At 42.3% G+C, this 12540-nt stretch overlaps 1 protein-coding gene across 11 annotated transcripts in view; it reads left to right on the forward strand.

Annotated features, from left to right (window-relative positions):
- The window catches only part of anks1ab (ankyrin repeat and sterile alpha motif domain containing 1Ab), a 46391-nt gene extending 34995 nt beyond the window's left edge, over positions 1-11396 (forward strand). For 3 of the 11 annotated variants that reach the window (XM_039798297.1, XM_039798295.1, XM_039798305.1), the window contains 4 exons: positions 3206-3382; positions 6568-6666; positions 7568-7665; positions 10846-11396. In XM_039798297.1, coding sequence (XP_039654231.1) covers positions 3206-3382; positions 6568-6666; positions 7568-7665; positions 10846-10954 — 483 coding nt within the window. In that variant the 3' untranslated portion in view covers positions 10955-11396. Of the gene's footprint in view, positions 1-3205; positions 3383-6550; positions 6667-7567; positions 8141-8935; positions 10727-10845 lie in introns of those variants that run through there. The other 8 variants (XR_005639013.1, XM_039798299.1, XM_039798298.1 and 5 more) reach the window with 8 other exon arrangements.
- The last annotated feature ends 1144 nt before the right edge of the window (positions 11397-12540 follow it).

A 12540-nucleotide genomic window follows, 5' to 3' on the forward strand; every position in this document is an offset into this window, starting at 1 on the left:
ACATTCACGCCTATAGTTTGGTAGATGTTTGGGTGTGAAGTTGCAACATTGTTGCATTTTTAATTTGGTTCGGTTAGCTTTCACACTGCACTCTGTCAAGCACAACAAATTGTACAAATGTCACGACGTGAAATAACGGAGCAGCACCAAATTGATGCGGTCTTGGGTTTTCTAGGTTTTGCTTCGTGTGTTTTTAATATTTTGGAAGAAGGCAAACAATATGAGCAGCTGACATGACGGCGAGTGAAGGCGAGGGAGGGACCTGATGAGAGAAAGATTATGATGTGTTGTTACACAGACGATGAGCAGTTATGATGTACTACTAGTGCAGTGCCCGTTGAAAATGTGCCTGTTTGGAACGGGCCAATTGCTTGGCCTGTGGTATTACTGCTTGTAGAATTCATCAAAACCAAATTGTACCCCAAAATGACTTACAGAAGGACCCCAAACCGCTTCATATGCAACTCTCCTGTATACCCTACTACTAACTTACTGATTTAGCTGACAGAGAATGTTGCAGATTCAGAACATAATCACAAAATATCACAATGACAATGTGGAGTAATCAGACATTAGCGTCATGGACTCATGGCAGTGCGCTACCCACCCGGCCTGTTATGAGAGCTAATCAGCACATATCTGCGTTCATCAACCACCAGAACCGGACTGTGTGTGTGTGTGTGTGTGTGTGTGTGTGTGTGTGTGTGTGTGTGTGTGTGTGTGTGTGTGTGTGTGCAGAGAGAGAGATGGTGTTGTCTTGTGTCGTATGATCGTTAACAAATTTAACATTTCAGCAGAGGTGTTAATTTCCATACAGGTTTAGTGGCTTGACAGTTAACGGTGAAGTAGGGGATTTGATTCGCGTGGGTATTTTGGCGACGGTAATGTTATTAGTTAGCAGTAGACTTAATTAACCCGACCCAGGGTGAGTCTGATGAAAAGTGCTGTGTCTGTCCGGTTCAGCTCTGAGATTTTCTCGCATTGCACAGCGCTCTGAAGGAATAATCTCCGAGATTACTTTATATTCTGCCTGTGGTCTGAAGTGGTGAATATAGGCTACAGCTCACACCAACTTATAACTATATAGTGTCTGGCGTTTGTTTGATATTTAGTGTTGGCAAATGGCTTTTTGTTGAGTTTCCTTTTAGCGCAAAAAAAAAAAAGACACGGAAAAGAGCAGCTTTTTTCTGCCAACCTTATTCCACATAACAGTCGCGATGTTCCTTTCAGCTAGCCGCCCGTGCTCCAGGAAAGTGATGAAAAGTTAGTTTGGTATATCCAGCAATCATGTAGCTAACACTGGAAGCAGGAAAAGAGTCAAAAGCTTTTTTGTGGGTCTGAGGTGTATGTCACATTTTAGCTGCCAAAGTGCTCACTCAGTGTGAGAGGGGGAGTGGCCAGCGGCTAGAGCGGCAAAAGCCAATGTGTGCTTCTTTTACAGATATATATTTAACAATATCTTTTGCATTTCTAATCCAAACAACGTCAAACTTTTAAAATTGCAGACCCCTGTTTTTAAGCGAACCAGAGTCTGTTTGGTCTACACCAGACTTCGAATGAGCTTTCACACAACCACAAATGAACTGGACTATCTGACGAAAACCTCCAGGGTTCGGTTAAAATTGACCAAACAGCGCAGGTTAGATAGCACACTAAGTGTACACTATATTTAGATATTATCACAGCTTAATTTTGCCGTCAGACAGCCCTTTTTAACAGGGAACTGAAGCCGTTTATACTGTATACCTAAGCTCTCTTCAAAGACACCAGACTCTTTAGACAAAAACAGTTACCTCACAGATACAGTAAGGTACACTAGTTGCTGGTCTACCACTATTTTGATTGGTTAGTTTGTTTGTGTTATTGTGTGACTTTAGTGAATCCGAACTAACCCTTTAAAATGGCAAATTCTTAAAGCTTTTTGTAAATTAATAATTGAATAATTTAGAAAACATAGTGTCCTTTGTGGGATGTCCGGTACCCCGCAGTGAAAACTGCGTGCAGCATCCTGTGGACATTAGTTCCTTGATTAAATCCTTGAATGGCTTAATTGAAATTCCACTCCCACTATGCATGGCATTTCCATGTACAGGCGCAGATTATGTTGTAATTTATGTCTTAGCTTCTGTAAAGGTTGAAGACTATCTTTTCTCTTTGGGAGATGGACCACTGCGGAGCGTCGGATCACTGCAGGGAAACATTTTGAACTGAATTGTAATGATCCAAGTTTTGACAATTTTGAGCCTCACTTACTTGTACTTCATTGCTTTTGTTTTTCTCTGAAAATGTGCACAATATTCAAACAAGAGCCAACTGATAATCATACAAAGTAACTAGAAGGGCACTCGGAGAGCCAGACCTCCCCCAAGATATGCCCTATCTTACAATGTAAATGGAATGAATTTTCCCAGTCGGGAACTCATTTTTTCACAGTCGGGAACTCATTTTTCGATGATTACCACACTACATGAATACAGCACAAATGGCCTATATCTCGCAATGTTAATGAAAGTGAGAAATAATTTGTGAATCTTTCCCACGTGATTTGGATCAGCTCCAAAATGTAATGGGTTCTTTCTTGGCCAATGCTACACCCCCAAGTTTCATGAAAATCGGAGGCAGCAGTTTTTCCATAATCTTGCAGTGCTGACAGACAAGCAAAGCGACAAACAAACGGAGCTGACAAACATGACATTGTTGGCGGAGGTAATTATCCATTCAATGTGAAAACCGAATTAAAAAAAGCAGCGCTTTTGTGTGCTTTGCAATATTTTTTTGTGTGACGCACAACAAATGAAAACAAGCATTTGCAAACAATAAAATAATGGCTACAAATAACAAAAACAAAACAAAGTCATAAGTCGTTAGACGTTACACAGTAGATTTTGTTGAAGTTGTCCAAAAGAACTAATAGCAAAGGTTTAGTAACGTTTGTGAAAGTGTTGGGCTTTTACTAAAAGTTGTTAGGGAAATGAAATGGTTTGTCATGCACACGAGAAAAGTGCTCATATACTGTATCTAGTAAGGTGAAATCAAAAAAAAAAAAAAAGACAATCACTGTGAAGAAGTTGTTTTGTGTCAGTTAACACCAGCTGAAATGGCAACTGTTTGACTTTTATTACCGAGAGACCTTACTTTATGTTCAGTGTCTGCTGATTTCACCACACTTTTTTTATTTAAAATTTTTTTTTTTTCATTCACACAGACACAGACCTACGAGATCATCCTAACACTGGGACAGGCGTTTGAAGTGGCCTATCAGATGGCAATGCAGTCCAGGGCAAGACACTATGTCCCACCGACATCTCTGTCCTCAGAGGTCATAGAGACCAAAACCAGCCGCCCTGTATCTCAGTCGTGGAGCAGCATGCGAAGATCAGCAGTGAGTACCACCCTACTCTTCAATAAAAAAACATGTTGTTACGTGTGTTATCTGTGACTGCGTGTGAGTGTTGAATTTGCTCTACTTGTTTAAAGGAATTATGAATCATAATTCAGAAAATGTACATAGACCTTTTTCCCCCCACCACTATATCCCCAATGGGCCACCTACAAACGAAGATTTGCTGTGTGTGTGTGTGTGGTAGAAAGTGATGAGTCATTACTTTGCCACCAATTTCATATCTCACCCACCCCTCAACTCAGATCAGGGGAGATTTGTTGATTTTTTGTGCATATGCGAAACATGATGAATGACTAGTTGTATTTGTTGCTTACAGGCAGGTATATGATTTCCTCTGGGACTTTACTGGGGGCTCAGCCCCACTGGTTGGACTCATCCGCTGCTTCCTCAATATTGATTGAGTGTGTTGCGTAAATGTTCACGTATACCCCCAGCTAAGCATTGATGAATTGACCTCTCAGGCTGCATATAATAAGCACTCAGTGATCACTGTCACCTGAAAGAGCTGCGCAGCCAGCACGCACACTGCTGGGCCACATGCTTCTGCAGAGACACAAATCACTTTGTTTTACTACCTGCCTGTAAGGATAATATATGGAGTAATCACAGAGCTGCATAATGAGTCTGGTTGGTTGTTTAAGTTTTAAATGAGAGGGAAGGAGGACTATCCGGAATTAGTTTTAATGCTTTTTATTGCTCTCTAAATGCTACCAAGTCTAGTTGGTTTAAACAGACTTTGACAGGCAGATTTTTTTTTTTTTATTTTCTCTAAGGAGAGATTGACAGTTCGCTTAGCCCCCACCCACCTTAATGAGTGGCGGCGCCAGAGATTTTCTTTTGCTGGTGCTATGGGGTTGCTCCGACGTTTCAGTGAGGGTGCTCTGAAATTTAGAGTTTCCCTTGACACACATAGCCTAACGCTACACACACGCGCAGATACACAGCCACTTCCACCTTAAGTGAGCGAACGAGAGGGAGAGAGAGTCATTGATTTGTGTTTTTTATGCACTAAAGTTGCCGACACAACAACACCATAAAACTCTGATTAGCCCGCCGAACATATTTCAAATACCAGCCAACAAGCCGGGCTATATTTGCAGAAGAGTAGGCTAATGCAGCAGGCCAAATACACCACACACAGCTTACCACACACACGCACGCATCCTCACACAGTATTCATACTTGCACACATGGTAAAAAAATCATGTAGTCATATCAAAAATCATATAAAGTTACAATAAAAAAGGCTGTTAGGATGAGGACTAAACAATGTGTTTGACAAAAGTGATCCTGTAAATCTCAGGCTGGAGTTGCTGGCGCGTACTCCAACACGGAGAATGACAGGGAGACGTTAACACTCATAAGCTACACTCTGATACAACACAGATTTGTGTTTCTTAGGATAACGAAGGCATGACCCACCCTACTCTGCCTCTGATTGGCTAGTACTTGTGTACCTTCGTTGGTTAGATTGGTTAGGTTTAGGCATGAAAAGTGACATTGGTCAGGGCAGAGACATTTTAGAACCATGGATGTATTATATTAACTGGATAGTGGATCCCAATATGGCGCCTATTCAGTTCAATGGAGTTTCTCGCATGGCGCATACGCCACAAAAGTTTCTAAGCTTCCGGGTTTACTTCCGTTATTTGTGGTTTCCGCTACATAAGTTTCCGCTCGGCCCATAGACCTTACATTGTGGTGACGTCACAGGTTTTTAAACCGTTTTTCTTGGCTAAAGGGAAGTCAAACATAAAAAAATCCATGGATTAAAAATTCAGAATGGAAAGAGTCAAAATCGACCTTGTTTGCAGTTGGAGGTGTCCTGGCAGCAGTTTTACAGACGTCTCTTTTACAATTAAGGCCTAGGGGGAAAATGCTTTTTGGGCCACAGGGGGAATTTTCGTTGCAGTACCGCGAGGGGCCACTGGACAAAATTGGCTGCAAGACTGAGTGCACTTCCTAAGGGTCTTTTAAGAGCCCATAGACTGTAAAAATTTAAAAATAATAAACAAGATGAACGTCGACTCTCCACTTCCTTACACTGTACAAAACAGAAGTCAAAATATCCTGGATGCAAAATTACGAATCCCACTATGGCCACGCCAAGACCTGCCCTACGAAGCAGCTCGATTGGTTGGGGTTAGGCATTTGACCTCGAGTGGTTAAGGTTAGGGTTACGGGATTGGACCTGTACATGTAAGCACGGACGCCTGGCCAATAGTAGTGTGTGAATGCTATTGAAGGGCGGGTCTTGTCGTGGCCATAGTGGGATTCGTAATATCCCATCCTGGATACGGCGCTGCCATCTTGTAATTTTGGAGCCAGAGTCTGCGCAGTAGCGATCAGGCGGTCAAGCTGCTCTATCAAAGTCCCGCCCATGCACCCACCCGACCAATCGCTGGTCAATCACAGCTGTCAATCACAACGTTTTATCCTGTTTTTATAACATCAAATAACTAATAAAAACCAAACTTATCAGGAAAATAAACATTTAAACAAACATCAGCGTGATAACAACTATTTTAAATGACAGACAACCTCATGTAAAAATGTATTTGATGTGTACTTAAGTTTTTTTACTTTGGCCCATGTACCATCTGCTAACATGTAGGGGGGCTGGGTTTATGACCTATACTGCAGCCAGCCACCTATGTGCGATTGAGATGTATTGGCTTCACTTATACAGTCTACACATATACCCCTGTTAGAACAGAGATGCTCTAACTCAGAGTCATTTACTGTATCTGTGTCACATGGGTTTCACCACTGCCATGCCTCTTTAAGAGACAAGCAGCAGGTCCTGGGTGTATTTATTCCAGTGGGAGAAGTGAACATGAATGCAGATTATGACCAATTATTTCGCCTCATACATCACAAAAGTAAATATTGGACCCATTTATCAAAAGCCACATATCTCCCAAATATTCTGACCCAAAAATAGCATTTTTCAGACGGACAAATCAGGAGAAAATTAACTTATTTCGAGACCTGTTTCTGTCTCAGTGTATAATTTGCCTTCTTTAGAGCTAAACAGATGATGAACTGCTCCTACTGGATTTCTTCTTTGTCCATTCGGTGCATTCAAATGCTGTCTTTCTAAACTCTCGTTTTTTTTTTTAACATGTCTTTGTTCTTGTCTTCTTGGTCCTCCTGCCTCCCAGGGTGCCCCTCTGCTCGAATGCCGCTGCTGTCACTGTCACACGTGTACTTCCCACCGTCCTTCCTTCCTCCCGTTGCACTCTGTTAGCCCTGGAGTCCAGGTCCTTCTCTTTCCTTTCCTCTATTCAACCTGTAATCACCACAACCCTGCTTACACACCAATCCCTCCCTTCTTTCTTTTTGTTGTTGTTGGGTGCCGCAGTGCACTTTGTCTCCTTGTTTTGTGGTTCTTAATATCTCAACCATAAATGTTCTCCTCATCCCTTTAATTTCCCATCTCTCATCTTCATCTTACATTTTTAGAGTTCAAGATGCCATTAGCTCAAGTTCTGTGGTAAAACACATTCAGGGAAGAGATGGTTTCTTGGTGAGGTACCTTCTCTATATAAGCTTCTATTAGGGCTGTTGGCTGAATTGTTTCAGTGAGGGTTTGTAAAGTAGATAGTTGAAGTTGTCTCTGCTGGATGGTTTTAAGCTCCCTTTCTCATTTTTTGTATATCTATTTTTGTAAGACATGTTGAACTGAAGATGTCCTCCATATGCAGGGAATTTAAAATTTTCAAATGCCTTTCTTGATTTTTTTTTTTAACCATTTCAAATTCCTATCTAGCTCTAAGTAAATCTGTATTAATCAGCATGTGTGTTTTGACTTCTTACATTATGACCGAAGCACTGCTGTTTGTATGAGCCACTGGTGTAGAGCACATGTTGCTTTTGAACTACTAATCAATATATTTTTTTTTTTAACTCCCAGAGGGTCTTAGCTTTGGTTTACTACTGCTGCTGCTGCTGCGTACAGAGGCTGAGTGTATTCCCTGTCAGACATCATCCATGTTGTGGATTGAGCCCTGAGTGCTTGTGATTATAACATGATCACTGGACTGTACCTCTAATCCACATGCACGTGTGTGAGCTGAGGACTTGTCAGTGTGGCGCATTAGCCTCCACTGCCGCCCGTCTCACGCCCTCCTCTCGTCCCTCCCCCCCTCCCTCCCCCGGCAGATCGACCCCCTGGAGATGGACGCAGACATGCAGTCCCTGGGCAGCACCACCTGGCTCTTGGACCAGCGGGACTCCCACAGGCGCCCTGTCAGCACCAAGTACGAGACCACCATATTCTGAGGCCGGATCCCCACAGCCGCCCTCTGCACCCCGTACTGTCCTCCCCCCTCCCGCCCGCCCCCCTCCCTCCTGCATCCGGTTCTTTATTTACCTCACACAGACACACACACACACACGCACACGCACACACAAGCCCCGTGCCTTCTCACTGTGATGGTATAGCATCCCTCAGGGCTGCCTACTCCTGCACCTTCCTTTGCCCTGCCCAGCGACCCACACCAACCTCTTTACCCGCCATGACAAACACTCCTGCGGCTGTCCCGTGCCTCCCCAACATCCCTGGCAGCCTCCCTCGTCTGTTGCTGCAGCCAGTGGCGGAGCCCTGGAACGGATGATCCTGGACTGATCTCATTTTACGGTGGCCCTGCTCTCTCAACCAAACTGCCTCTTCCTCCTCATCCTCCTCCTCCTGACAACTTGCATCTGCCTTCAAATCCCCGATAGCTCCTAGAGGTTGCATCTTTCTTCTTCTTCTTCTTCTTTCAGGCCATTCTTTAAATTGATTCTCTGCAGGCAAAACAAGCATGTTCATTTTTATTTTGACTCCACATTGGCTTAATTTAATTTCAAGAAAGGTGAAGTCTATCATATAGAGTAAACTACAAACGTTTGTGTACTAGCTACCAAAAGGGCCAGTGTGTTCAAATGTTAAAGGAAAAGTTCAACATTTTGGGAAAGGCGCTTATTTGTTATCTTGCCAAGAGTATGATGAGAATATTGATACTACGGTAACATCTGTAGAGTAAATAGGGAGCTATACAGCCAGCAACCGGCTAACCTATTTAGCATAAAGACTGGAAAACAGCTAGCCTGGCTCTGTCCAAAGGTAAAAACAATCCACCTACCAGCACCTCTAAAGCTAACACATTAATTCCTCTTTGTTTAATTCGTACAAAAACGCAAGCGTAGACGAGAAATCTCCGTTTTTATCGGGGTTACTGTATGTGCTGGAGTAAGCCAAGCTAGCTGTTTCCCCGCTGTGTTCAGTCTTTGTGCTAACCCAAGTTAGCCAGCTGCTGGTGGTAGCTTCCTATTTACAGCCAGTCCTTCCAGAAAAGGCTAAAAAAGGGGGTTTTCCCCGAAACGTTGAACTTTTTCCTTTTATGTGCCCTTCTGATATTGCACAGATCAAAGATTTTGATTCCAAGATCTAGATTCAGATTACATCACTTTTAATTTTTAAGTTAATGAATTATTTGATTGTTTTGCCTTAAGCCAGTTATAATTTGTTTCTTTCTCCATCTTTAGCCTGTCCTGTCTTACCAGGCATCTACCACTGTGAGGCACTATGAGGAGGCTGCTTTGCTAGCATGGGATGCAAGACGGGCAATTAAATAAATGAAAGACAAAACAGCAACATGCAGCAAACAACCAGTTTTTTTTCTACGCATTTGTACAATACTCATAACAACACGATAGATTGGTCGTGAATCTATCACTGATGTCTGAACTCAAACGGACCAAGAACTGAAACCTCGTACACACAACACACAGGAGGACAACTTTCCTACACCTTACCGAGGACAACAGCCTTACGTCATTTCGGTTATCTATAATCAACTAAAGCCCCCACCTCCCCCCGACATCCCTGAATTCCACCACCACCACCCAACAACTGCACGCCTCCCCACTGCTTCTAAAAGACTAAAAAAAGACAACCCATTTGATTTCCTGGTGTGTTCAGTTGACCGTGACTGGCTGGGATGAGGTTGTTCTTATGATGGTACAGAGAGTCTTTGCTCTGGCCTTTGTACTGCCCTTTCTGCAGTCTCACAGCATCTATGGTAGCACAGAGACACTGCAAATCACAGCATCTTCTTGTCAATTAAAATATATATATAATAACACTGTGTTTAAACGTGGCACTATCCCTTTTAATACCTTCTTTTCTTACAGTGCAAATAGACAGGGCAATTTGTGATACTTTTTGATAGATGGGGGCTTGATTGAAAATACTTGATTTAATGAGTGATTCAAGAAGGGATCATAAAGGATCCCAACATTAATACAACCAGAGGCAAAAAAAAACAAAAAACTAACTAAACAAATACCACCCAAAAACATTGCACAAGCATATTGAGCGTACTGACATTGGATCCACTTTTCACAATTTAGGTAATCTAAACAAAAACATCCTCAACGAGATTTCATTTGACTCGTATATGAATGAGTTTGGAGCACATTTCCCAACATAGCATCTTATTATCATGATTACATGGGTAGGTATCTATGCTGTTTCACACCAATTTAGAATTAGGTACAGTCCATGCAAAGTATGTCACTTGAAAATAAACGGCAGTGAAAAGATTTTATTCCACTTACATTGAAAAAGAGCCAAATCTTAAAGTGTTGCTCTGGTGTCGCGTTAATGCGAAAGGATTTGTTATGCTGAGAACATGACAGTTAATTTATTATTATTTTTTTTTTTATAAGAATTTCCCTCCTGCACTGTGACTCAAAAATGCTCGTTGTGGAGTCGACACATATCCGTGGGTCCTCCCCTGTGTGCGCTACCTACTGTGCGTGCTGTATGCTTTTCTTGTGTCTGCCCTCATGGGAGTTTGGACCGTTGCTGTTACATCACTGTCCACTGTCCTTGTTTCTATGTGCTGCAGGAGAAGTGAGGTATTAGAGCTCCTCTCCAGAAGACAGTGTGTCTGGAGACTGACAGTTAACGCTGTAACTGGTTGGCGTGCGGTACAGTGGCTGTGTCATTGCCACTCTTGTTATGACTGTCAACTGTTAGCTTCCACTGACGATGCATGTTGGCAGTGTTTTTTTGTGTTCTTGTACCCTTTGATGCACTTGGCCTGAGCAGTCTCTGTATGTACTGTAGCAGTGTCTCGTCTCTTCTCACTCATCTGCCATTTGCTTTTTATGTTCCCTTTCTCTCTTCGTTACACACCAAATACAGCGACTCATCCTCATCTCTCCACGTTTCCATTGTCGTCATTCCTCCCAACAATTTGTCACGTATGTTCTTCCATTTTGTGTGTCACCAAGACAACCTGCTCTAGTATGGATGCATAATATAAAAAATAATAATTAAAAAAGGCATTACACTTTAATGAGCAGCAGCTATTTAAAGCAAGTTTTGGTGGCATGATTTGGCTGTGCATGTACCAGTCTTTTTTAACATTGGTGTTTTCCTTGTGTAGCTCACCCCAGCGTTCAAGTTTCCGGATACCAAGCTGTGAGTTGAAGGGGAGCAGCCGATGTGAGTGTGTGTGTGTTGAGTTAGTGGGCAGAGCAGTGGAAAAGAGGTAGAGAGAGAAAATGAGAGGTAAGCCTTATGCAACGCGCAGGGCCAACCAGCTACTCGGACATTTAGATCTCACTCTGTATATCCCCTACTCCTCCACTGCCCCGGATATGAATCCCAACACACAGACCAAAGGTAACCTGTTGTCCCACATCACTGGCTAAACAGGACCTGTGTATCACTCCTGTCTTGAGAGAGAGGTCAGTCAGAAAGGGTCAAGTCTATTCCCTGGCCTCCATGTGACTTTCTGATCTTGTCATGTAGGTACTGTTATGTTTAGAGCACTGTAGACCATTAATGATAGACCATTAATGAGCATTTCTATTGATTCAGGTGTATTGGAGATAGTAACTATGGGAGTTATTAAGGGTAAACAAAAATGTAACAAAGTGTAGAGAAGAAAAAAAGAAGAAGAAAAAAAAAAACTGTACCAGCATACAATGCTTTGCCCATGTTTGTGGACAGAGTATGGTTTGTCAATGAAAATGTGATACTGTTTCAAATTTCAAAGCAATATTAAATTAATGAAAAATTAAATAATACAATGACAAAAGAATCCCTCTCAAGTCTGTTGTCGGCATTGCTTTTGTTTTATGGTTAAAAAGTAAAAGACAAAAAAATAAAAAAATGTAAAGTGACAAATATGACATGTTAGTTACTGTACACATATACTATCAGTGTTTCTCGTACATTTCATTTGTACAGAGAGTCTGGCCCAAGGGGGTAAGCTTTGCTTCAGAACTCGAACCTCCGATGGCGCCATTTTGGTGCTACAAAGGTATCACCTCCTGTTAGCATTCCACTGACCGCCATTTTTTTTTTTAACGTAACTTGACTGTGAATAACTTTACATCTGAAGCGTTTAAAGACTCTATTTGTCCATTGTTTAGTTCTAAAGAAACACGACAACGTATAAAAGGCTCCATTACCTTGTACCTCACGTTATGGCTCCGTAGCAGACGTTTTTGTAAAAATAGGCTAACGATTGTGTCATAACCAAGTGACTTACTGTCGCACAGTAGAGGAATTACCGTATAGTACAGGAGAAGCTCGCAGGCAGTTTCGACTTACATTAGCTGTTTAGGTTTAATTACTAATGTTAACTAGCATGTTAGTTAGCAATAATTAGCCTGTGCTTATGTTATCTCCTTACATATACCTACGCTCTCCGTCTCTGTAAGATTGGGAATGATTGAGATTTCTCTTGGCACAGCTACCAGAAAACGTACAACTTTCAGACACGTTGCTCACGTCACATTTACGTTGTCTCTCTGAGTTGGAGGCTGCGCAGTAAAGCAAGAGATCACCGGTAAAGTGATTCTAATAGCCTTCACTGGTCTCCGTCCAGAGCAACGGGTCTATTGGTCCATTATATATATGTCAATGGTCTGGCCACTCTCCATTGACAAGTGTTAACTTCCTTGAAGGCGGGTAAACTATTGGATCTGCCCAGAGCCACTCTGGATTTGCCATAACCAATCACTAACGTTTGGTCGTGACGTACATCATGCGCATGGGCAACAAGAGGGGAGACCGACAACTATCGGCTTATATTTAGCATTAGCATCGCTAGCGTTAGCCAACTCCTTCA

Source organism: Perca fluviatilis, chromosome 4 (genome assembly GCF_010015445.1).
Source record: "Perca fluviatilis chromosome 4, GENO_Pfluv_1.0, whole genome shotgun sequence".
Classification (NCBI taxonomy): domain Eukaryota; kingdom Metazoa; phylum Chordata; class Actinopteri; order Perciformes; family Percidae; genus Perca; species Perca fluviatilis.